The following is a 26,583-nucleotide window of genomic DNA, read 5'->3' as shown; positions in this document are numbered from 1 at the left end:
ACAACGATGGAGGCGGCTTATGGTAGAAAAATGAATATTAAATTCTCTGGCAACAGCTCTGGTGGACATTTCTGCAGTCAGAATGCCAATTGCACGCTCCCTCAAAACTTGAGACATCTGTGGCATTGTGTTAGGACAAAACTGCACATTTTACAGCGGCCCTTTGTCCACAGCACAAGGTTTTTAATCAGCTTCTTGATATGCCACATCTGTCAAATGTGGGATCTTTTATTTCAGCTCATGAAACATGGCGCTAACACTTTACATGTTGCATTTTTTATTTTATTTAACTAGGCAAGTCAGTTTACCCAATTGGACTCCCAATCTAGTCCGGAGATGATACAGCCTTGAATCGAACTAGGGACTGTAGTGATGCCTCTTGCACTGAGATGCAGTACCTTGGACTGCTGTGCCACTTGGTGCAGTTCAGTATATATTTCAAGCATTTATCAGGGTGGCAGGTAGCCTAGCTGTTAGGAGGGTTGGGCCAGGAAGGTTGCCGGTTCAAATCCCTGAGCAGACTAAGTGAAGAATCTGTTGATGTGCCTTTGAGCAAGACACTTAACCCTAATTGCTCCAGAGCTGCTGTCAATGGTTGATCCCTGGTTCTGACCCCTCTCTGAGGGTGTCTCAGGGGGAGTGGGATATGCAAAAAACTCATTTCCAATTCACACTTACATGTGTGAAATAGGACAAATGTAAGCACCTAATAAACTATTAAGAGTTTTGTTAGGCCCAGTATAATACTTTTCATTGCTTGTGTAATGCAATAATGACATCACGATATTCCATGTTCACATTAAAGAGTTGAAATATTTAAAAAGAAAAACCACCAAGGCTATGATCATTTTCTGGGAGTAATTTTATGTTAGACAGCAACAGGAAGCATGAAAGAAACCCAAAACTGCAGTATGTGGACCAATACCATAAAACAGAAAACAGGTATGCAAGAGTAACACTTGCTACTAATAAATGAGATAATTATACTGGTAAAATATGATCATATGATGGTGCTAAAGAAGTACATGTTACTTCAATCTAAATAAACCATTTGAGTCTGACAACTAAAAATGAATTGATTACATGATCAAACTGAGGGGCCAATCCTCCAATCTTAAAAACAAACCTTGGATTTATATCTAATTATACCGCTCACATGTATTCATTATTCATGACAAGGCGTTAAAGCAATCTCTGAACGTTCCCCTGGTCTATGCACAGTAACAAACACACACTTACAGTAGTAAAGTAATAAAGTGACAAGTACTGAATGACTACACATTTAATGCATTTGCCTAAAATACTGGTAACCAGTAATGGGGATATAACATTCAAAAATACCTTCTGGACCAAATAGTATTGTTATATACGACATAAGAATGCAGAGGAAAAAGTCAAATAAAAATGGTTGAAATCCCATTAAAACTACTTTTTAAAAGGCTTAATATAGATTGCTGGTAATCTTTTTTCTTTTTAAGAAAATATAAATTGTGCGACTGAAGCTTACAATACACTGCTGGCAGTAGCACCGCCGGTTTTGATGGAGACCTGATACAACAGAGCCATCCATGGAGGTGCCATACGTTTGCTGTCAGAGACTCCCGAGAAAGAAACAATTAGGTGCCTCTACCTGCAAACACTACAACATCCCCAACACCAACTCTAACGCTGCAGATATCACTTGGTGGATGCAGACAGCAGCCAAACTATAAGATCACTGATACAGAGAGAGACAAATAAAGGGGCAGCGGGTGGGGACAGAGTGAGTGAGGAGAAGTTGTAGTGTCTGGTCTGGTCCAGCAGGGGGCAGGCTAAGCGTTGACTCAGTTGACTTGGTCGAGGGCACTCAGCAGCTCCTCGCCCTGCAGCAGGAGCTGGCGACCCCCCACGGGGGCGTTGACCTCACAGTCATATCGGGTCAGCTGAGGAAGGGTGAAGGGTGAGCCGCTGCCCTCCGATGAGATGCCAAGCAGACGGCTTGCCAGGTCTAAGAGAAACAAGAGAATATATGAGTCATTAGTGTCATTGTTTCATGTAAACGATGTGTAAAACATGCAGAGGCATAATACCAGGCCTTGGCTGTTTTGTGTTCCAGGACAAACTACCTGTAGGCAGGAGCAGTATGGTCCTGTTGGAGGGAGCATCAGCATGGCCCAGCTCAGACACTTTGAGCTTTTTACCTGGACCAGGACGGTCCTGGAGCAATCCCCCCTGGGAAAAACAGATTCAAATTAGCACTCAATATGAGCCAAAATGTTTTTGAACACAATATCCCGACTAAAATGAAAAACATTTTACACATAATGAATTGATAAGAACTTTTAAAAAACTTTGATCCTACACACTTACTATTCCGACAGCCTGAGACAGAGACATCTTCCTCTTGCGCTGTGCATTCTGGGAGGCCAGTGACCTAAGGGAGATCTCCCCGTCCATCTGAGGCACCCTGGAGCACAAAAAGTCAGTCACACACCATGTCAGCACAGTGTTTTGTTTTGAGAGGCTCAGTTTGAGGGAGTGTGTCTGTTTGTTTGTGTGTGTGTGGGGGGGGGGGCTTACGTCTTGGTGAGTAAGGAAGCAGGGCAAGGGCTATCTGCTGGCTCCGGGGCTGGGGAAGCTGCCAGGCTGCCTGGAGCGTTGAAGGGGACGCCAGGGTAGCTGTGGACATCCTGGGTGAGGTGCACAGAAGAGCACAGAGAAGAGCTCTCTAGGGGTTGGGCTGGGCCACAAGACAGAGGCTCCTCTGGGGACAGGGTGCGCAGCTGGAAGTCATCATCCATGGGGATGTACGGAGCCAACATCTCCAGGTCCAGGTCCTCCATGGCCTACAGGTGAAAACAAGCACATATCAGATAAGCTCTTCCCTGAATCAAGTTATATATCTCTTCCTCATACCAGCTGATTTACATTTGCATTTTAGTCATTTAGCAGATGCTCTTATCCAGAGTGACTTACAGTTAGTGCATTCATCTTAAGATAACTAGGTGGGACCACATATCAGTCATAATAAGTAAGATGTTCCTCAATAAAGTAGCTATCAGCAAAGTCAGCACTAGTGGGGGGGAGGCCCAAGAGACCAGAGGTGGCAGAACAGAGTGCTAGAATACCAAACAGATACACAATTTGACTAAAACATTAGCATTTCAATACATTTGTATAGGATCATGTGTCTCTATTATGCGTGGGAATACTTGGGAACAGATTCCCAAAATGAAAAATCAATTGGAGCTGATTTCCAGATGTTTTTTAAATATTTCATGTCCAACAATGAAAATTTGAAAAAATGAAATGTATTTCTTCTCAGAAAACTTCGGTCCACGGGCTGCCAGTCGGGGAACCGTGGTGTAGGGTTTCAGCATAGCCTGAAGGTATGGAGAGACAGTTCCTCTTGCTGCTCCGTAGGCAAGTACCATGATCTTGTAGTGGATGCGAGCTTCGACTGGAGGAGCATGGGAGAAGCTGGGAAGGTTAGGTACCAGCCGGGCTGCAGCCTTCTGGATAAGTTGCAGAGGTTTGACGGCACAAGCGGGGAGCCCAGCCAACAGCAAGATGCAGTTGTCCAGACTGGAGATGACAAGTAGCTGGATTTGGACATGCACCGCTTCCTGTGAGAGGTAGGGTCATACTCCACGGATGTTATAGAGCATGAACCTGCAGGAGGGAGTCACTTCTTTGATGTTTGCTGAAAACGACAGGGTGTTGTCCAGAGTCACGCCAACGTTCTTGCACTCTCAAAGGGGGACACCGTGGAGTTTTCAAACGCGATGACGAGGTCTTGGCCTCGCCATCGAGCAGCTCCGTCTTGTCGAGGTTGAGCTTGAGGTGGTAGGACCACATCCAAGCGGAGATATCTGCCAGACATGCAGAGATGTGTGTCGCCACCTGAGTGTCAGAAGGGGGGGAAAGAAAAAAGTAGTTGAACGTCATCCGAACGGCAACGATAGGAGAGACCATGTGAGGATATGACAGAGCAGAGTGACTTGGTGTATAGAGAGAAGAGGGCCAAGAACCAAGCCCTGGGGGACACCAGTAGTGAGAGTATGTGGTGCAGACACAGATCCTCTCCATGTCAGTGGTAGGAGCAGCCTGCCAGGTAGGATGCAATCCAAGAGTGTGCAGAGCCTGAAACGCCCAGCCCTGAGAGGGTGGAGAGGAGGATCTGATGGTTTACGGTGTAGAAGTCAGAGGATAGATTTAGGAGGATGAGAACAGAGAGAGTCAGCTTTGGCAGTAAGGAGAGACTGACACAGAAGAACAGTCTTGGTTAGGGTCAAGAAGATTTTTCTGAGAGAGATAGCGAGAGAGTTGGTCAGAGACACCACGCTCTAGTGTTACGGAAATAAAAGAAAGGGACACCAGTCCGTAGTTTGTCGTCAGAAGGGTTTAGTGTTGGTTTCTTGAGGAGGGAAGTGACTCTGGCCATTTTGAAGTTAGAGGGGACACAGCCAGTGGTCAGGGATGAGTTGATGAGTGAAGTGAGAAGTTCCCAGAGATGCTCTGGGGAAGGCAGGAGGGGCTGGGTCGAGCGGGCAGGTTGTCGGGCGGCTGGACCTCATTAGTCACATGACTTCATCATAGAGAGAGAGGAGAAAGGGGTCAAGGCGTACGGTAGTTCTGAGTGGGACCAGTGGACTCAATAGGCGGAGTGAATGAGGAGCAGATGTTGTCAACATTCTTTTCAAAGTGGTCTGCAGAGAAGGAGGGGGGGTGGAGGATTAAGGACGGAGGAGAAGGGTTAGAGGCAGAAGCTTGAAATGTACAGACATAGAAAGTGGCTTTAGCAGCAGATACAGAGCAAGAGCAGGTAGAGAGTAGGGAGTGACAGGATGATAGGTTCTCCGGAAGTTTTGTTTTCCTGCCCGCAGCCCTGTTCTGTAAGCTCGCAAAGAGTCACTCAACCAGAGAGCAGGAGGGGAGGGCCGAGACGTACGGGAGGAAATGAGACTGCGGAAAGAGAGAAGAGTAGGGTAGAAGAGGCAGAATCAGGAGGGAGAATTATTTAGCAGAAGGAAATGATAGAAGAGGAGAGAGTAGTGGGAAAGAGAGCGAAGATTGAGTGGGTAGGGTTGGAGGAGAGGGAGACCATCTGGGTAGAGGCTGAGTGGGTAGGGTTGGAGGAGAGGGAGACCATCTGGGTAGAGGCTGAGTGGGTAGGGTTGGAGGAGAGGGAGACCATCTGGGTAGAGGCTGAGTGGGTAGGGTTGGAGGAGAGGGAGACCATCAGGGTAGAGGCTGAGTGGGTAGGGTTGGAGGAGAGGGAGACCATCAGGGTAGAGGCTGAGTGGGTAGGGTTGGAGGAGAGGGAGACCATCTGGGTAGAGGCTGAGTGGGTAGGGTTGGAGGAGAGGGAGACCATCTGGGTAGAGGCTGAGTGGGTAGGGTTGGAGGAGAGGGAGACCATCTGGGTAGAGGCTGAGTGGGTAGGGTTGGAGGAGAGGGAGACCATCTGGGTAGAGGCTGAGTGGGTAGGGTTGGAGGAGAGGGAGACAGACCTGGAGGGGGGTTGCAGTGTAATTAGTAGGTGAACAGCCTCTGGTTAAGATGAGGTCAAGCGTATAACCTTCCTTGTGAGTGGGAGGGGACTGGGAAAGGGTGAGGTCAAAAGAGGCAAGGTGGGGAGAGTTGGAAATAAATTAAGGCAGACGTCGAGAGGTTGAAGTCGGTAAGTACAAAGAGCGGTGAGCCATTGTCAGAAAATGTATTTATTAAGGTGTCGAGCTCATTGAGGACCTCTAAGAGCACCTGGTGGGCAATAGATGACTATGTTAAGCTTGAGTGGACAAGTGAGTGACAGCATGGAATTCAAATGAGATGGAAAAGGTGAGTAGAGAAATTTTGAAAATCTTCACTTTAGGAGAAATGAGTAGCCCTGTGCCACCACCGCGACGACCAGATGCTCTCGGACTAGGAGAAAAAACGTAGTCAGATGTAGAGCAGCTGGAGTAGCAGTGTTCTCAGGGGTGATCCATGGCTGTGTCAGGGCCAAAAAGTCAATGGACTGAAGGGCAGCATAAGCTGAGATGAACTCAGCGTTCTGGACCACAGATCGGCAGTTCCAAACGCTGCCAGAGACCAGGAATTCCACATGGGTTGTGCCCACAGAGACCAGGAATTCCACATGGGTTGTGCCCACAGAGACCAGGAATTCCACATGGGTTGTGCCCACAGAGACCAGGAATTCCACATGGGTTGTGCCCACAGAGACCAGGAATTCCACATGGGTTGTGCCCACAGAGACCAGGAATCCCACATGGGTTGTGCCCACAGAGTAAACTAAATTAAAAGAGTTGTAGCCAAGGGGTGGGGAGTGTCTGTAAAGCCTACAGGGAGTGGAGAGAACTGGTATAGAAAACACACACACAGTTGACAAAGCTACAAAAGAGCAAAATTAGATCTGAAAATAACAACGTAAGATACTCAAGTGAGTGGTGTGATTCTTCATTCGTGTCTACCATTGTACTGAGATGGTGGAGTACATTATGGTCCGTAAGTGACCATATGCATACGATTGACCAAAGAATTCAAACTCACATTCAAGAGTGAACAAGACATTAGGAACACCTTCCTAATACTGAGTTGAACCCCCCTCCCCTTTACAAGCTCAATTCATCAGGGCATGGACTCCACAAGGTGTCGAAAGCGTTCCACAGGGATGCTGGCCCATGTTGACTCCAATGCTGAGTGTGTAACCCAAACTTGTGAAATGTTTCTGATCATCACACATAGATATTGCAGCAAACTTACAAATAGTGAGGATTTTTGTTATATCAATACAGCTAGTCTACCCACAATGTCTCACTATAGATAGGTACCATACCTGTAAGGTGAAAGGAGTCTTTGGCTCTGTGTCGATGGCAAACAGTCTTTCCACCATGTCCAGTTTAAACTCAGCACTGATGTCAGACTCCATTGGGAAACAGAAGTCCAATGGGCTGTCAGGCTGCAGAGGACATTACATTGGTTAAAGACTAGTATTTGAGAACAGAAGTATTTTTCACATATAAACTTTCCATTGATTTCCTGATAGGCAGTTTTAAAAGGTGTCTGTCTGGACGTGACATCCCTGCTCACCTCAGTGAAGCTGTGGCTGCCTGGGGTGCTGGAGGAGTCTGGACCAGCCTTGGTGTCCACTGAGGTGCTGGGGACCAGGTGCTGATCACTGGGGGGCATCAGAGAGAGTGGCAGGGCCAGCTTGTCACTGGTGGAGGGCAGCATCACATCCTTGTAGAGAGGCACCTCCTTCTGCAGGATGTCAGAGTCTGCAGGGACAGGAAAGAGGGGGTCAGAGAGTCTGTGTTGGGACCAGTAAAGTGAGAGTCCTATCACTAATTATCCTGTTCATTTTTCCATTCAAAAGTAACCATCACACAGAGCTTCAGGCAGGGCAGGGTACTGACCGGGGCTGCTGAAGTCCAGGGAGATGATGGTGTCTCCAGCGGCCGGGGCCAGAAGGGCGAGGGCCTGTGGTTCCTCCTTCAGTCTGTCATACAGGCTGGACAGGGGCTGAGCCTCCACTGCCCGGGTGAACAGCTTGATCACATCCAGCTCTGTGCTCTTCTCCTCCTTCAGGAGCACAGGGGACACCTCTGCCTCAGAGCTCTCCTCCAGCTCCTTCTTCACAGGCCTCATATCCTCCGTCTGCTCCAGAGACAGCATCATCTTCTCCTCCTCAATGTCACTGTAGCAGGAGCGAGCCAAAAGCAGTTACATATCAATGCATTACTCCACCTTACAAAGTGAAAATCTGATTGGTTGAGTCAAAACCTAGTGGAGTCAGTCCCCCAGACAGTTTAACCCCCCCCCATCAAACACACTGTGGGGTCCATAACTATACCTGAGCACATAGTTGACACACACAACACACTGGGGCTGGGAGTTCTTGTTGTTGTAGATAACAGTGGCCTGAGTCTCCACCCACACAAAGCCTCCTCTCTTAGCCAGCATGCGGTACTGGCCTGTGCTCACCTGGCCCTTCGCAAACACTTGAGAGACGAAGAAAGAAGAGGGTGAGAAAAAAAACTACGAGAAAAGAGACAGCAAGTAGCTTGAACACTGTATTATGTACTGAAGCCTATTGCCAACATTGGACATTTCCAGCCTGTCTGCTTTCCGGGGGAATATCTTGCATGGTCATGTTTTGGTAGGGATGCTTACAGTTGTGATGGGTCTTCATGAGGTGGTCTGAGTCCATGGCGTAGTAGTACTCATACACAGAGCGATTTAGCAGGTCCTCTGGATCATAGCCCATCAGCTCAGTGATCCTTGACAACACAGAGATAGGGGACAGGTTAATCCTACTGTTTATTGGACACCAGGTGGCTCTACATTCAGGAGCTACCTATTGTTTTCCTCACATATTTGTGTGCAAATACAAGTCATCTTACTTTTCAGGGAAAACATTTTTACGCAACATATATTATTACTGCAATAGCCCTGATATGAAATAAAGATTTGTCTACTACATTATGCTGGTGCTGCAGTCAGTGGAGTGGTAGGTCTCAGTCTCACCTCTCGTCACAATAGGTGAACTTCATGTCCAGTGTGTGGCGGCTGAGGAAAGTCTTGGTGTCCAGCGGTGCCTCGATGTTGGACGGGTGGGGGATGGGGTCACAGACCAGCACCAGGTAGGGGACGGACGGCTCCTTGTGCCCACCGGGGCTCTGCTCAGCTGGGGCTTCATGGACCCGCACATGGCCTGAGCAGTGGAGAACCTTCCAGGTGGCTGATTTGACATTGACAGTGCGCCCACTGTTGGTGAGGGTACATTTCATCCTCAAGAAGAAGCTGCGTTCTGTGTTTGGTTCCTTGGACTTTTTAGAGGTCCCTGAACAGAGGAGAGAGAGAAGGAGAGACCGAGGTTTAGAAATAAAAAATTACATTTAGTGTTGATGTGATGTGCAAAAAGGAATGTAGCAGTTTACCAGTGAAGCAGAGTGAATGCCATGGGAAGACTGTAGCCCACTAATCACTGACCTCAGGGATGGTGGGGGAAATGATAACCGGTTCGGACTTGGTTTTGCTCTGAGCTGCTAAACGTCGGCGCTGCACTATTTGTTACTCTGAAATCCCAGAGTGCTGTGTTTAACACAGTTGTTTCAGTAGAAACCTTAGTGTGTGTGTGTTTTCATAGGGGCATGTCTCACCTGTTCTGTGTACCAGCATCTCCCTCAGCTCCTCATGGTCACAGGGGTGTGTGTACTCAAACACACTAAGTCCTGTCAGGTCAATCTGCACATAGACAGAGAGGAAGGACATTTAGAAACATACAACATATTCAAGCCAAGGGAAGAATGTCTCTGACTAATGGAGCAGAAAACCTACCTGTGCCAGACCCAAGCACTTGTTGACATTCTCAGAGAGATAGATCATGTCTCCATCCTCAGACAGCACCATGAGGAAGCCCTCTAGAGCCTTCAGATAAGAGCCATTCAGCTGGGAGTCCAGCTCACTCTCCTCCTGCTCCTCCTCATCGTCTAGAGAGAAGGAGGAGGTAGCAGAAGGGACCGCGTGGCGACCGGGACATGAAAAAAAAGCAGGATATATGATTACTAGCCAACGCACATGCTTGTGGGGCAGGGCACTAAGACATACACAGAAACAGAGTGCACAGAGGCAGGAGGACAAAAGGATCTATATCCTCCTGTCTGCAAGTTCATAGATCTCCCAGAGCTGCCCTGGCTAACAAAGGCTGCTCACCTCTTCACCACCTGTCTCTTTCTTACACCCACCCCTTAACCTCCAAGGTACTTTGGACACTACAAACCTATATATCCTCCCCCTCCTTCCCCCAGGGTACTGACCTGTGCTCAGCAGATTCCTCATGTGCAAGTAACTGATGGCCAGTCTCATGATGGAGGCCTTGTCCAGGTTGGAGGTGACACTGTGGGGCAGGGGCAGCTCCTGGGCCAGCTCGTAGAACACCTCCGACTCCTTCCCCCTCCTGCATCGCGCCGCATCCCGGGACTTCTCCTTCCTCCGGTCCGAGCTCACCCTGCTGTTGGAGACAGGACAATCAGGGTAAGTCAGAGTCTGGGTCCAGACCAAACACACACACACACACACACACACCACCAGGGCTTGCATTGTTGTTGTGTCTGCCTGCTCTACTCTGTGAGCTGCTCACTCAGCCACTGGCCAGACACAGTGGAGAAGGATGCAGGGTCAGCAACAAGCTCTCAGTCCAGCCATCTCACCATAGCAGGCTCATTTACATACGCTGGCTGAGTCTGACGCCTTATTGGCTGTGAACAAAAGGAAGTGCAGCAGTCACCCATGGAGTGATTGGCTAGGAGATGGGGCTTGGTTGTGTGTGATGTGCAGTACTCCCTCCACTCTGCCTGCTTGGTGCACCACCTATCATCCTAACATTTTCTGCCAACACTCCCATCTTCCACTACTGAGACAGCAAGGAGGGACAGACAGGGCTCTTTTGGGACACACACACTTAGAGCAAACTGGTGGGAGGAGCTATAGGAGGACAGGCTCATTGTAAGGGCTGGAATGGACTCAATGGAACTGTAACAAACACATGAAAACAAAAAAGAAAGTGTTTGACTCCATTCCATTAACACCATTACAATGAGCCCTACTCCTATAGCGCCTTTCACCAGTCTACTTTGATTTTAAAAAATATAAAAAAACAGACTACTGGGCAGATTGCCTCCTAAAAGATGACACTGCATGCAACAACGACCATTGCAGGAACAAAGGAGCCTCTTCTGAAGCATGAAAAAAACCTAAGAATGCAGGCTAGGCCTCGGATTCTCTAAGATCGGTCCCTCAGAGGTCCGAATACAAAGATCAATTCTCTACAAAAATAGGCCAGTGTGGTTCTCCATTAAAGGAGAGAATGTTAGAACAGTAAGGCTAGTGTAATAGAGCTAAATTACAAGGCTAAATAAATATCCACTGGAGACAGGCTTCATACAGTGCATTCAAAAATATTCACACCCCGTACACATTTTATTACATTAGTCTTATTCTAAAATTAATTACAAATATTTAAAAAAAAATCTCAATCTACACACAATACCCCATAATGGAACGGTAACTGCACTGCCCACAACCGCAGGGCTCTCCAGAGGGTGGAGCGGTCTGCACAACGCATCACCGGGGGCAAACTACCTGCCCTCCAGGACACCTACACCACCCGATGTCACAGTAAGGCCAAAAAGATCATTAAGGACAACAACCACCCGAGCCACTGCCTGTTCACCCCGCTATCATCCAGAAGGCGAGGTCAGTACAGGTGCATCAAAGCTGGGACCGAGAGACTGAAAAACAGCTTCTATCTCAAGGCCATCAGACTGTTAAACAGCCACCACTAGCACATACAAGCTGCTGCCCACATAGACTTAAAATCATTGGCCACTTTAATAAATGGAACACTAGTCACTTGAATAACGCCACTAATAATGTTTACATGTTGCATTACTCAACTCATATGTATATACTGTATTATACACTGCTCAAAAAAATAAAGGGAACACTTAAACAACACAATGTAACTCCAAGTCAATCACACTACTGTGATATCAAACTGTCCACTTAGGAAGCAACACTGATTGACAATACATTTCACATGCTGTTGTGCAAATGGAATAGACAACAGGTGGAAATTATAGGCAATTAGCAAGACACCCCCAATAAAGGAGTGGGGACCACAGACCACTTCTCAGTTCCTATGCTTCCTGGCTGATGTTTTGGTCACTTTTGAATGCTGGCGGTGCTTTCACTCTAGTGGTAGCATGAGACGGAGTCTATAACCCACAAGTGGCTCAGGTAGTGCAGCTCATCCAGGATGGCACATCAATGCGAGCTGTGGCAAGAAGGTTTGCTGTGTCTGTCAGCGTAGTGTCCAGAGCATGGAGGCGCTACCAGAAGACAGGCCAGTACATCAGGAGACGTGGAGGAGGCCGTAGGAGGGCAACAACCCAGCAGCAGGACCGCTACCTCCGCCTTTGTGCAAGGAGGAGCACTGCCAGAGCCCTGCAAAATGACCTCCAGCAGGCCACAAATGTGCATGCGTCTGCTCAAACGGTCAGAAACAGACTCCATGAGGGTGGTATGAGGGCCCGACGTCCACAGGTGGGGGTTGTGCTTACAGCCCAACACCGTGCAGGACGTTTGGCATTTGCCAGAGAACACCAAGATTGGCAAATTCGCCACTGGCGCCCTGTGCTCTTCACAGATGAAAGCAGGTTCACACTGAGCACGTGACAGATGTGACAGAGTCTGGAGACGCCGTGGAGAACGTTCTGCTGCCTGCAACATCCTCCAGCATGACCAGTTTGGCGTTGGGTCAGTCATGGTGTGGGGTGGCAATTCTTTGGGGGGCCGCACAGCCCTCCATGTGCTCGCCAGAGGTAACCTGACTGCCATTAGGTACCGAGATGAGATCCTCAGACCCCTTGTGAGACCATATGCTGGTGCGGTTGGCCCTGGGTTCCTCCTAATGCAAGACAATGCTAGACCTCATGTGGCTGGAGTGTGTCAGCAGTTCCTGGAAGAGGAAGGCATTGATGCTATGGACTGGCTGCCCGTTCCCCAGACCTGAATCTAATTGAGCACATCTGGGACTGTCCAGGAGTTGGCGGATGCTTTAGTCCAGGTCTGGGAGGAGATCCCTCAGGAGACCATCCGCCACCTCATCAGGAGCATGCCCATGCGTTGTAGGGAGGTCATACAGGCACGTGGAGGCCACACACACTACTGAGCCTCATTTTGACTTGTTTTAAGGACATTACATCAAAGTTGGATCAGCCTGTAGTGTGGTTTTCCACTTTAATTTTGAGGTGACTCCAAATCCAGACCTCCATGGGTTGATAAATTGGATTACCATTGATTATTTTTGTGTGATTTTGTTGTCAGCACATTCAACTATGTAAAGAAAAAAGTATTTAATAAGATTATTTCTTTCATTCAGATCTAGGATGTGTTGTTTAAGTGTTCCCTTTATTTTTTTGAGCAGTGTATATTATTGCATCTTAGCCTATGCCGCTCTGACATTGCTCATCCATATATTTGTCTATATTCTTATTCCTTACTAAGACGTGTGTATTAGGTATTTGTTGTGGAATTGTTAGATATTACTGCACTGTCGTAACTAGAAGCACAAGCATTTCGATACACTCACAATAACATCTGCTAACCATGTGTATGTGACCAATAAAATGTGAATGACAAAGCAAAAACAGGTTAGGAAATTTTAGCAAATGTATTAAAAACAGAAATACTTTCACACAAGTATTCAGACCTTTTGATATGAGGCTCGAAATTGAGCTCAACTGCAGCATGTTTCCATTGATCATCCTTGAGATGTTTCTACAACTTGGAGTCCACCTGTGGTAAATTCAATTGATTGGACATCATTTGTAAAAAAGCACACGCCCATCTATATAAGGTTCCACAGTTGACAGTGTATGTCAGAGCAAAATCCAAGCCCTGACGTCGAAGGAATTGTCCGTAGAACTCCCGAGACAGGATTGTGTTGAAGCAGAGATATGGGAAAGGGTATCAAAAAATGTCTGCAACATTGAAGGTCCCCAAGAACACAGTAGCCTCTATCATTCTTAAATGGAAATAGTTTGGAAAACAAAGACTCTTTCTAAAGCTGGCTGCCCGGCCAAACTGAGCAATCAGGGGAGTAGGGCCATAGTCAGGGAGGTGACCAAGAACCTGATGGTTACTCTGGAGCTCTGTCAGTTCCTCTGTGGAGATGGAAGAACCTTCCAGAAGGACAACCATCTCTGCAGCACTCCACCAATCAGGCAGTAATGGTAGAGTGGCCAGACTGAAGCCACTTCTCAGTAAAAGGAATGACAGCCCGCTTGGTGTGTGCCAAAAGGCACTTAAAGGACTCTGACCATGAGAAACAAGATTCTCTGGTCTGATGAAGCCAAGATTGAACTCTTGGCCAGAAAGCCAAGCGTCACATCTGGAGGAAACCTGGCACCATCCCTACAGTGAAGCGTGGTGGAGGCAGCATCATGCTGTGGGGGTATTTTTCAGCGGCAGGGACTGGGAGAACAGACAGGATCGCGGGAGAGATGAACAGATTCTTGATGAAAACCTGCTCCAGAACGCTTGGAGAAACCTGAAAATAGCTGTGCAGTGACACTCCCCATCCAACTTGACATCTGCAGAGACGAATGGGACAAACTCCCCAAATACAGGTGCGCCAAGCTCGTAGAGTCAATCCCAAGAAGACGAGGCTGTAATCACTGCCAAAGGTGCTTCAACTGAGTAAAGGGTCTGAATACATATGTAAAATGTGAGTTATTTAATACATTTGCAAAAAAGTATAAAAACCTGCTTTTGCTTTGTCATTATGGGGTTGTGTGTGTAGAGTGATGAGGGGGAAAAAACAATTTAATTTTAGAATAAGGCTGTAACTTAACAAAATGTGGAAAAAGTCAAGGGTCTGAATACTTTCTGAACGCACTGTACTTTAGAAAACAACACCAAGGGAATTGAAAGGAGGCTTTATCGACGTTGAAAAAAGGCCTGCTGAAAACAAAGACAATAAAACACCTTTCAATCCCCTTCAGAGTTGACATTTTTATCTCCCAAATGTGATCACGTGCTTTGCTTATGTGCTAAACTATGATGTATTCACATAAGCGCAGCAATGCGCACAGGGCAGTAGGCTACACGTGAATGTTTTTCTATAATGCAATTAGTAGGAAAACACTTGTTAAAAGAGCACTGCACATGCGAGCAGTTTCACAGGGCAGATGAAAATATCTGGTCGAAATGTAGAAATAGGGGAGATCTAATATGCAACAACTAGCATGGGTTACTAATATGACTACGGTTGTGCCATTTGCCTACTTATTGGAAAATAAAAGTTAGTTGAGAAAATAATTGCCTCCATGGATATGGTCTGATTTTGGCTAGGCTACTTTGAAGCAAGGTAAGATATGCCTCATAATATGTAACAAAACATTCAGGTTTCAATCAATTAAGTATATGCCTTCAGCTCATTGCAAAGTGGTGTGACGTGCTGATGAAGCATGCCTTCCACTTCCTATGCATGGGCTGTTGAGATGCTATGGCAGCAGCTCTCCCACTCCCTGACGGAGTTTCCACTCAAAGGCTCTGTGTCGTTATGTTGCACGATGTGATAAATAAGATAAAGAATATACTGTATACACGAACCAATTTAATTCCACTAAGTTACGCAAATTAATCTATAGGCCGATAAGCATGACCAGTCAAATGTATTTCCCCCAAGACTGATATGTCCATCAATGAATAGGCTGAAAAGCATTATTTCACAATGCCATTTTTTCCTTCTCCCGGACAATTGGCAGGCGCCAATTTAATATAAATAAAAATAAATAAATCGGACAAAAGCTGGCTATTACTGGCTAAAGGAAACCCTGGATGAGACTAACCCATGCATTCCCTCAGCCTGAAGTCAAACAGACAAGCTGGCAGTCAGTCAGTCTGTGCCTCAAGCTGACTGTGCAGGTCAGGAGCTCAGTCAGTGGGGGCCAAATATTTATACCAGGGATAAAATCAACTAGATTCAGCCGCTGGCTGATTTTTGTTGTTGAGCGGATGGCCGGAACATAATTACAAATAATTAGTGGACTGCACATTGACCACAAGATGCTCAAACAGTTATGTTTGACTAAAACAATTTCAAAGCTTGCCTACATTTGTATACGACCAAGTGTCCCTCGTGTAAGAATACTTGGGAACATATTTCATAAATTAAAATGATTTGGTGCTGATTTCCTGGTGTTTTTACATTTCCAACAATACAAATGTATATTATTTTTTATCTCATAAAGCTTAGGGGGACAAATAAAACCACCCACGGGCCAAATTCGTCTCGCAGTCCGCCAGTTGGGGAACCCGGATTTACACTATCCTACGTCAGCTCTGCCAGACTACATCAGGACCTGACTGTCTGCCTCTCTGGGGTCTGAGTTTGAAAGCTGATCTTCTGTGTTACGCAACCAGTTCTGCATAGCATAAACACACTTCTCACCCTCCAGGCCCCTGTTAAAGAGTCCTGGCCACAGCCCAGAGCAATATCTTCCAACTAACCAACTAACCACTGCTGCTAAGAGGCAGATCAAAATAAAAAACATCTGAGTATCTAGGTCTTCACCTGTGGAAATCAGCCACATGAAAATCTAACCTAGCATTTAGAAAAATATCTCTGTGCTTAGTATTTGTAAGGATTCTATTCAGATTTGACTGACAACTATGGCTTATGCAGAGAGACAGGAATTCTCTGGACTACTATTTGAAAAGGGGCTGGTTTAGGTTGGAGGTCAAATTCTACAAAGTGAACTCTGTGCAGTACAAACAAAGGCAAGTACAGCATACAGGAATCTCCTGCTGCAGTTTTAATTGTGCATTGCCCCATCCACAGTACAGATGGGAGGCTGTTTTTTCCTTTCTCTAAAAGCAGGGAAAGCAGAAGGCACTGCATTGATCCTCATCCTTCATCAGAATCACAAGTATGGGGTGAAAACAAAGGCTAAGAGAGGCCACCATTACAAAACATCTCTACGCACATGCATGCCTAACAGTGTCCTGCATGCCATTTTGGCTCGCAGATACAGCACAGGCCTAACCAGCACATCTGTTGTATAATGTTAGTCTTAATTGCCCTGTTTTATAATAAAAACAAATATATTATGTAAGACTTGAGGATAAAGCTCAGTCATGCAAACAGGTGGACATGGGTCAAAAGACAAGTCTCACATTCAGTGCTGTACAAAGGCATTATCAATTTTATTGTAACCCAATTCTGACTGAATTAATAAAATTAACTGACCTGCTTTTACTTGGAACTGTTTGGGGTGATCTGTCACTAGTGTCCAGTGTGAAGGAAAACATAGCCTCGTCTGTTGTGTTACGTAACCTCTTTCAGGCTGTAAAGTGCCCCAGTGGACAGTAGAGCACTGTGCAAAACAAACGGTTTAAAAGCTGTTCTAACCTCTTTTCAACTGACCAGTGATAAATTACTAATTTCTGATTTGTCCAAATTGTATTACAGCCTGCATGTATCTCAGACACAATCGCTCCAGGCTATGGGTCGATGCTCTTGTATAAAATGAAGCTCATGATAGGTCCATCCTGTAGCTACAGGTTTAGTACAGAACAGGAAGTAGGTTAGCCCTATGATAAATATATTTAAGACCACAGATCATGAAATACCCATAGGCCTACTTGCATATATATATATAATTAAATTGACGGTTTGTTCAGCTTAATGGCCTTTCCCTTCATTTGGCCAATGTACACAGAAAGTGCCAATTAAATTCACCCAGTGAATTGTCACACACACTTCGTGCCAGGAACTCCCATTGACGTCAGGCTCTCGGTGATTAAGAAATGAGATCCCAACAACCTGTGTAGACTGCCACACACAAAATCAGTGTACTATAACATTAAAATACCCTTGCTACTTTTTGCAATGGTTTTGCTTTCTGTTTATATAAAACCTGTGGGAAAAGCAGTGTTGTGAAAGTAGAGCGCAAAATAGGATGTTCCTGAATTCATTTTAGCAGCTCTAAGTAAAATAAGAACTAAATGGTAAATAAAAAGATAAGTTTAGCCCCCTGTACGAGTCAAACCTCACAACATACATTCCCTACATTTCGAAATTCTGCCCACCTACACCCAGAGAATGTTTTACTCAACACTAATAAAACCATTTTCCAGCCTACCTCAGTTTACTCTAAGTTGACCAATGGCAACTAACCCACTGAAATTGTAGATGGGCCAAAGAAAAGCTTTGAATTTGGAATATTTTAAAGAAAAATCACTAAACAGCAGTATCTTCCAATACATGAACCTCTTTACAATGACAAATTGTTCATATTATTTCAAACAAGATAACAGAGTTGACATATCAAATCAAATGTTATTAGTCACATGCTTACTTACGAGCCCCTAACCAACAATGCAGTTAAAAAAAAATATGAGTAAGATTAAGAAATAAAAGTCACAAGTAATTAAAGAGCAGCAGTAAAATAACAATAGCGAGACTATACATGGGGGGAGGGGGGGTACCGGTACAGAGTCAATGTGCGGGGCACCGGTTAGTTGAGGTAATATGTACATGTAGGTAGAGTTATTAAAGTGACTATGGATAGATGATAGAGTAGCAGCAGGGTAAAAGAAGGGCAATGCAAATAGTCTGGGTAGCCATTTGATTGGATGTTCAGGAGTCTTATGGCTTGGGGGTAGAAGCTGTTTAGAAGACTCTTGGACCTAAAGACTTGGCGCTCTGGTACCGCATACCATGCAGTAGCAGAGAGAACAGTCTATGACTAGGGTGGCTGGAGTCTGACAATGTTTAGGGTTTTCCTCCGACACCGCCTGGTATAGAGGTCCTGGATGGCAGGAAGCTTGGCCCCAGTGATGTACTGGTCCGTTCACACTACCCTTTGTAGTGCCTTGCGGTCGGAGGCCGAGCAGTTGCCATACCAGGCAGTGATGCAACCAGTCAGAATGCTCTCGCTGGTGCAGCTGTAGAACCTTTTGAGGATCTGAGGACGCATGACAAATCTTTTCAGTCTCCTGAGGGGGAAAAAGTTTTGTTGTGCCCTCTTCACGACTGTCTTGGTGTGTTGGACCACGTTAGTTTGTTGGTGAATTGGACACAAGCTCTCAACATACTCCACTACAGCCCCATCCATGAGAATGGGGGCGTGCTCCATCCTCCTTTTCCTGTAGTCCACAATCATCTCCTTGGTCTTGATCATGTTGAGGGAGAGGTTGATGTCCTTGCACCACATGGTCAGGTCTCTGACCTCCTCCCTATAGGCTGTCTCGTCGTTGTCGGTGACCAGGCCTACCACTGTTGTGTCATCGGCAAATTTATTGATGGTGTTGGAGTCATGCCTGGCCGTGCAGTCATGAGTGAACAGGGAGTACAGGAGAGGACTGAGCACGCACCCAAGGGGCCCACGTGTTGAGGATCAGCGTCGCTGATGTGTTGTTACCTACCCTCACCACCGGGGGCAGCCCAACAGGAAGTCTAGGATCCAGTTGCAGAGGGAGCTGTTTAGTTCCAGGGTCCTTAGCTTAGTGATGAGCTTTGAGGGCACTATGGTGTTGAACGCTGAGCTGTAGTCAATAAATAGCATTCTCACGTAGGTGATCCTTTTGTCCAAGTGGGAAAGGGCAGTGTGGAGTGCAATAGAGATTGCATCATCTGTGGATCTGTTGGGGCAGTTGGCAAATTGGAGTGGGTCTAGGGTTTCTGGGATGATGGTGTTGATGTGAGCCATGACCAGCCTTTCAAAGCACTTCATGGCTACAGACAGGGAGAGGTTGAAAATGTCAGTGAAGACACTATCCAGTTAGTCAGCGCATGCTCGCAGTACACGTCCTGGTAATGTGTCTGGCCCACCTTGTGAATGTTGACCTGTTTAAAGGTCTTACATTGGCTGCAGAGAGCGTGATCAGTCTTCCGGAACAGCTGGTGCCCTTATGCATGTTTCAGTGTTATTTGCCTCAAGCGAGCATAAAGGTTATTTAGCTCGTCTGGTAGGCTCCTGTCACTGGGCAGCTCTCGGCTGTGCTTCCTTTTGTAGTCTGTAAGGGTTGGCAAGCCCTGCCACATCCGACGAGCATCAGAGCTGGTGTAGTACGATTCGATATTAGTCCTGTATTGACACTTTGCCTGTTTGATGGTTCGTTGGAGGGCATAGCGGGATTTCTTATAAGCTTCCGGGTTAGAGTCCCACCCCTTGACAGCAGCAGCTCTACCCTTTAGCTCAGTGCAGATGCTGCCTGTAATCCATGGCTTCTGGTATGTACGTACAGTCACTGTGGGGACGACGTCCTCGATGCACTTATTGATAAAGTCAGTGACTGATGTGGTATACTCCTCAATGCCATCGGAGGAATCACGGAACATATTCCAGTCTGTGCTAGCAAAACAGTCCTGTAGCTCACTTAGCATGTGCTTCATCTGACCACTTTTTATTGATCGAGTCACTTGTGCTTCCTGCTTTAATTGTTTGCCGGAATCAGGAGGATAGAATTATGGTCAGATTTGCCAAAATGGAGGGCGAGCTTCGTATGAGTCTCTGTGTGTGGAGTATAGGTGGTCCAGAGTTATTTTTCCTCTGGTTGCACATTTAACGGGCTGAGAGAAATTTGGTAAAACTAATTTAGGTTTCCCTGCATTAAAGTCCCCGGCTACTAGGAGCTCCGCTTCTGGCTGAGCATTTTGTTGTTTGCTTATGGCGGAATACAGCTCATTCAATGCTGTCTTAGTGCCAGCCTCTGACTGTGGTGGTATGTTAACAGCTACGAAGAATACAGATGAAAACTTTCTCGGTAGGTAGTGTGGTCTACAGCTTATCATGAGATGCTCTACCTCAGGCGAGCAATAGCTCGAGACTTCCTTAGATGTCGTGCACCAGCTGTTATTTACAAAAATATATAGTCCGACGCCCCATGTCTTACCAGACACCGCTGTTCGATCCTGCCGGTATATCGCATAACCAGCCAGCTGTATGTTGATCTTGCTGTCGTTCAGCCACGACTCCGTGAAGCATAAGATGTTACAGTTTTTAATGACCCGTTGGTAGTTTAATCTTCCACGTAACTTGTAGATTTTATTCTCCAAGGATTGCACGTTTGCTAGCAGAATGGAGGGAAGTGGGTGTTTATTAGATCGCCTACTAATTCTCAGAAGACAGCCCGCCCTCTGGCCCCTTGCTCTGCCTTCTCTTCACGCAAATGACGGGGACATGAGCCTGTTCCCGGGAGAGCAGTATACGATTCACGTCGGGCTCGTCAGACTTGTTAACCTGTTAGGGCTAGGGGGCAGTATTTACACCGCCGGATAAAAAACGTACCCGATTTAATCTGGTTACCACTCCTACCCAGTAACTAGAATATGCATATACTTATTACATATGGATAGAAAACACCCTAAAGTTTCTAAAACTGTTTGAATGGTGTCTGTGAGTATAACAGAACTCATTTGGCAGGCAAAAACCTGACAAGGTTTCAGGCAGGAAGTGGCCTGTCTGACAAGGTGTCGTTCTTCTTGTCTCTGTTTATTGAAGACTGAGGATCTTAGCTGTCCCGTGACACTTCCTACAGCTGCCATAGGGTCTCAGAAGGCGGCAAAAAGCGGAATCGTGGCTTTGCAGGCTCTGGCTGAAAAAAAGTTGCGCGTTTGGGTAGTGGCTGGTTACAGTACTGTGAGACTCAGGCTCGTGCCCGCGTCGACCGAAAGGTTTGTTTTCATTCCTCTGTTTAGCTAAATGGACATTCCCGCTTTTTTACGAGAAAAATGGCATAAAAATGGATTTTAAACAGCGGTTGACATGCTTCGAAGTACGGTAATGGAATATTTAGATTTTTTTTGTCACGAATTGCGCCATGCGCACGACCCTGATTTACCATTTCAGATAGTGTCTGGGACGCACGAACAAAACGCCGCTATTCGGATATAACGATGGATTATTTTGGACCAAACCAACATTTGTTATTGAAGTAGCAGTCCTGGGAGTGCATTCTGACGAAGACAACAAAACGTAATCAAACTTTTATAATAGTAAAGCTGATATTGGTGAGTGCTAAACTTGCCGGGTGTCTAAATAGCTAGCCCGTGATGCCTGGGCTATGTACTTAGAATATTGCAAAATGTGCTTTCACCAAAAAGCTATTTTAAAATCGGACACATCGAGTGCATAGAGGAGTTCTGTATCTATAATTCTTAAAATAATTGTTATGCTTTTTGTGAACGTTTATCGTGAGTAATTTAGTAAAATGTTAGCGAATTCCCGGAAGTTTGCGGTGGTATGCTAGTTCTGAACGTCACATGCTAATGTAAAAAGCTGGTTTTTGATATAAATATGAACTTGATTGAACAAAACATGCATGTATTGTATAACATAATGTCCTAGGGTTGTCATCTGATGAAGATCATCAAAGGTTAGTGCTGCATTTAGCTGTCTTCTGGGTATTTGTGACATTATATGCTAGCTTGAAAAATGGGTGTCTGATTATTTCTGGCTTGGTACTCTGCTGACATAATCTAATGTTTTGCTTTCGTTGTAAAGCCTTTTTGAAATCGGACAGTATGGTTAGATTAACGAGACTCTTGTCTTTAAATAGCTGTAAAATAGTCATATGTTTGAGAAATTGAAGTAATAGGATTTTTAAGGTTTTGAAAATCGCGCCACAGGCTTCAAGTGGCTGTTACGTAGGTGGGACGAATTCGTCCCGCCTAGCCCATAGAGGAAGGAAAAAAAAGATTCTGACAGTCCGTGGTGAGTAATAGCAGTTCTGACGCCCAGAAGATATTTTCAGTCATAAGAGATGGTAGCAGCAACACTATGTACAAAATACGTTTTTAAAAAAAGTTACAAACACAAAGAAACGAAAAAAAAAAAAATTGGTTAGGAATACGTAAACGTCAGCCTTGTTCTCAGGCGCCATCTTGTCATTGTAGGACTTCTCAAAACTAAATGTAGGACTACACCAAATTACACTAAACAAAAATAAACGCAACGTGTAATACGTTGGTCCCATGTTTCATGAGCTGAAATAAACCCCAGAAATGTTCCATACTCACAAAAAGCTTATTCCTCTCAACTGTTGTGCACAAATTTGTTTACATCCCTATTGATGAGCGTTCCTCCTTTGCAAATATAATTCATCCACCTGACAGGTGTGGCATATCAACATTCCTGTGTATACCTTGGTCGAACATGTCACATTTGCCTTTTCAGGACCAAGAAGGTCAAGGTAGCCAACAGGGTAAGGGCTCGATTCAATCCGTATCGCTGAAGTTCAGCACTATAGTGTGACAGAAATTTAAAGGCAATGTTCCCGCGTTCAGAGACTGCATTCACTGTAAACGCTGCATACACTACATGGCCAAAAGTACTCACATCCCATTCCAAAATCATGGAGTTGGTCCCTCCCTTTGCTGCTACAACAGCCTCCACTTTTCTTGGAAGGCTTTACACTAGATGTTGTTACATTGCTGCAGGGACTTGCTTCCATTCAGCCACAAGAGCATTAGTGAGGTCGGGCACTGATGTTGGGCAATAAGGCCTGGCTCGCAGTCTGCGTTCCAATTCATCCCAAACGTGTTCGATGGCGTTGAGGTCAGGGCTCTGTGCAGGCCAGTCTAGTTCTTCCACACCGATCTCGACAAACCATTTCTGTATGGACCTCGCTTTGTGCATGGGGGCATTGTCATGCTGAAACAGGAAAGGGCCTTCCCTAAACTGTTGTCACGAAGTTGGAAGCACAGAATCGTCTAGAATGTTATTGTATGCTGTAGCGTTACGTTTTCCCTTCACTGGAACTAAGGGGCCTAGCCCGAACCACGAAAAACAGCCCCAGACCATTGTTCCTCCATCAAATTTTACAGTTGGCACTAAGCATTGTGGCAGGTAGCATTCTCCTGGCATCCGCCAAACCCAGATTGGTCCGTCGGACTGCCCGATGGCGAAGCGTGATTCATCACTCCAAAGAACGCGTTTCCACAACTCCAGAGTACACCACTCCAGCAGACGATTAGCATTGCGAATGGTGATCTTAGGCTTGTGTGCGGCTGCTCGGCCATGGAAACCCATTTCATGAAACTCCCGACAAACCGTTATTGTGCTGACGTTGCCTCCAGAGGCAGTTTGGAACTCGGTAGTGAGTGTTGCAACCGAGGACAGAATTTTTATGCGCTCTGCGGTCCCATTTTGTGAGCTTGTGTAGCCTACGACCTTGCAGCTGAGCCGTTGTTGCTCCTAGACGTTTCCACTTCACAATAAAAGCACTAACTGTTTAACAGGGCAGCTCTAGCAGGGCAGAAATTTGATGAACTGACTTGTGGAAAGGTGGATTACTATGATAGTATGCCACGTTGAAATACTTCTGTATGGGCCATTCTACTGACAGTGTTTGTCTATGGAGATTGCATGGCGGTGTGCTCGATTTTATACACCTTTCAGCAATGGTTGTGCCTGAAATAGCCTAATCTATTAATTTGAAGAAGTGTCCACATATACTACATGGACAAAAATATGTCAGCTCAAACAAAAATGACCTTGATGTTTTAATCGCGCCATAACGCTGAACTTCAGCGATACAGATTGAATCACATACCCATATCTTGCGGCTATACACGTTCGCTTATTAAAACGTCATGAAGCTTAGTTAGCTATCAGACAGCTAACAAGCTACCTGGTATTTACTAGCTAACTAACGTTAAGTGTGTGTATATACACACATTTTTTTTAAAAGTATAGTTGTCTCTATCTAGCTAGTTGGCTAGGCTAGCTTTAGTTTATTATCTATATAGTTAGCTACTGTAGTAACGTTAGCTACGCAAACGCATCAAAATCTAACGTTAAAAAAAATCTAAACAGAAGCTAGCCATCTATTTATTTAGGTTAAAAAACATTGGCTAGCTAGTAAACTAGACGTTAACGTACCTTTTCTTTTCGGGGACAACTCCTGTGTCCATTTCAGGACGTGGACAACTGACTTTCTGAGCACAAACTCGAACAATCAGTAGCTACTGTACTGTGACGTTAGCTATCCAACTGTTTTGTCGGGCCCGTACGGAAATGAGCGAAAAAAATCCACGTAGCTATTAAAACAATTAAATCCGTAAATTGTGTTTTCCTTAAGTGTTGTTGATCAATGCAGTTCGGAGAGGTCAAGCCTCCATCGCGGAAAGTCAAAACATGAGTGCAGAAGAATGTGTTTTAATTCCTTCGAAATGGCATGAGGTGCCACGCTGGAGAGGTTGCTTGGAACAATGTTGTAGCTAGTTAGCGTAGCAGCTAGCTGATCAGCTGCTTATCCCCTCCCACTTCTTCGTTGCCTTTTCGGGAGCGCGCGCTATCGCCACCTGCCCCTGCTATCTGGGATCCTTGGGACGTCCCGATCAAATTGAAGTTGACATATAAAAATGGGTAAGGGTTTAGGGTGAACCTGTACCTGTACCTGTGCTTGAGGAGACGATGAATATGAAATCTTTGAAGCCCATAATCCTTAAATTCAAAGTCCCATTAGTCTAGCTCTGCAAACGTTATGTAAAAGTACGTTCAGTACTAGCCTATACATATAGAATCGCATACACAGATTTCAGATGTTATCGCAGCGAAATGCTTATGTTTCTATCTCCAATAGTGCAGTGATTTCTAGTAATAGAATAACAAACACATGATTCAAACGTAAAAAATAAAATAACAAGACATTATGACAGAACGAGCAATATCAGAACGAGCAATGTCAGAGTCCGGGGTATAAATACAGTGCCTTGCTAAAGTATTCGGCCCACTTGAACTTTTCAAACTTTTGCCACATTTCAGGCTTCAAACATAAAGATATAAAACTGTAATTTTTTGTGAAGAATCAACAACAAGTGGGATACAATTATGAAGTGGAACGAAATTTATTGGATATTTCAAACTTTTTTAACAAATAAAAAACAGAAAAATTGGCCGTGCAAAATTATTCAGCCCCTTTACTTTCAGTGCAGCAAACTCTCTCCAGAAGTTCAGTGAGGATCTCTGAATGATCCAATGTTGACCTAAATGACTAATGATGATAAATAGAATCCACCTGTGTGTAATCAAGTCTCCGTATAAATGCACCTGGTCTGGGATAGTCTCAGAGGTCCGTTTAAAGCGCAGAGAGCATCATGAAGAACAAGGAACACACCGGGCAGGTCCGAGATACTGTTGTGGAGAAGTTTAAAGCCGGATTTGGATACAAAAAGATTTCCCAAGCTTTAAACATCCCAAGGAGCACTGTGCAAGCGATAATATTGAAATGGAAGGAGTATCAGACCACTGCAAATCTACGAAGACCCGGCCGTCCCTCTAAACTTTCAGCTCATACAAGGAGAAGACTGATCAGAGATGCAGCCAAGAGGCCCATGATCACTCTAGATGAACTGCAGAGATCTACAGCTGAGGTGGGAGACTCTGTCCATAGGACAACAATCAGTCGTATACTGCACAAATCTGGCCTTTATGTAAGAGTGGCAAGAAGAAAGCCATTTCTTAAAGATATCCATAAAAAGTGTTGTTTAAAGTTTGCCACTAGCCACCTGGGAGACACACCAAACATGTGGAAGAAGGTGCTCTGGTCAGATGAAACCAAAATCGAACTTTTTGGCAACAATGCAAAACGTTATGTTTGGCATAAAAGCAACACAGCTCATCACCCTGAACACACCATCCCCACTGTCAAACATGGTGGTGGCAGCATCATGGTTTGGGCCTGCTTTTCTTCAGCAGCGGCAGGGAAGATGGTTAAAATTGATGGGAAGATGGATGGAGCCAAATACAGGACCATTCTGGAAGAAAACCTGATGGAGTCTGCAAAAGACCTGAGACTGGGACGGAGATTTGTCTTCCAACAAGACAATGATCCAAAACATAAAGCAAAATCTACAATGGAATGGTTCACAAATAAACATATCCAGGTGTTAAAATGGCCAAGTCAAAGTCCAGACCTGAATCCAATCGAGAATCTGTGGAAAGAACTGAAAACTGCTGTTCACAAACGCTCTCCATCCAACCTCACTGAGCTCGAGCTGTTTTGCAAGGAGAAATGGGCAAAAAT

The 26,583-nt window shown here is 45.4% G+C and overlaps 1 protein-coding gene across 1 annotated transcript; it reads right to left on the bottom strand.

Moving 5' to 3' along the window:
• Window positions 1-844: 844 nt before the first annotated feature.
• Window positions 845-24,798, bottom strand: hif1ab (hypoxia inducible factor 1 subunit alpha b). The gene is made up of 14 exons (XM_014189961.2): window positions 24,438-24,798; window positions 9,801-9,994; window positions 9,322-9,473; window positions 9,144-9,228; window positions 8,509-8,824; window positions 8,155-8,261; window positions 7,835-7,982; window positions 7,398-7,678; window positions 7,072-7,259; window positions 6,818-6,940; window positions 2,560-2,825; window positions 2,350-2,446; window positions 2,106-2,211; window positions 845-1,987 (listed from the first exon to the last, which is right to left on the bottom strand). The coding sequence occupies exons 1-14, from the start codon at window positions 24,467-24,469 to the stop codon at window positions 1,824-1,826; spliced, it is 2,259 nt and encodes a 752-aa protein (XP_014045436.1). The 5' UTR covers window positions 24,470-24,798; the 3' UTR covers window positions 845-1,823.
• Window positions 24,799-26,583: the final 1,785 nt, after the last annotated feature.

Source organism: Salmo salar, chromosome ssa01 (genome assembly GCF_905237065.1).
Source record: "Salmo salar chromosome ssa01, Ssal_v3.1, whole genome shotgun sequence".
Taxonomy (NCBI): Eukaryota; Metazoa; Chordata; class Actinopteri; order Salmoniformes; family Salmonidae; genus Salmo; species Salmo salar.
This window is presented reverse-complemented; position numbering and strand designations above follow the sequence as displayed.

What these genes read in the sequence shown, in the direction of transcription:
- hif1ab (XM_014189961.2), bottom strand. Translation starts at nt 24,469, where the DNA reads ATGGACACAGGAGTTGTCCCCGAAAAGAAAAG. An exon ending in GTTGTCCCCGAAAAGAAAAG is followed by an intron (nt 9,995 to 24,437) that starts GTACGTTAACGT and finishes TGTCTCCAACAG; the next exon opens with CAGGGTGAGCTCGGACCGGA. An exon ending in GATGCTGGTACACAGAACAG is followed by an intron (nt 8,825 to 9,143) that starts GTGAGACATGCC and finishes TCCTCTGTTCAG; the next exon opens with GGACCTCTAAAAAGTCCAAG.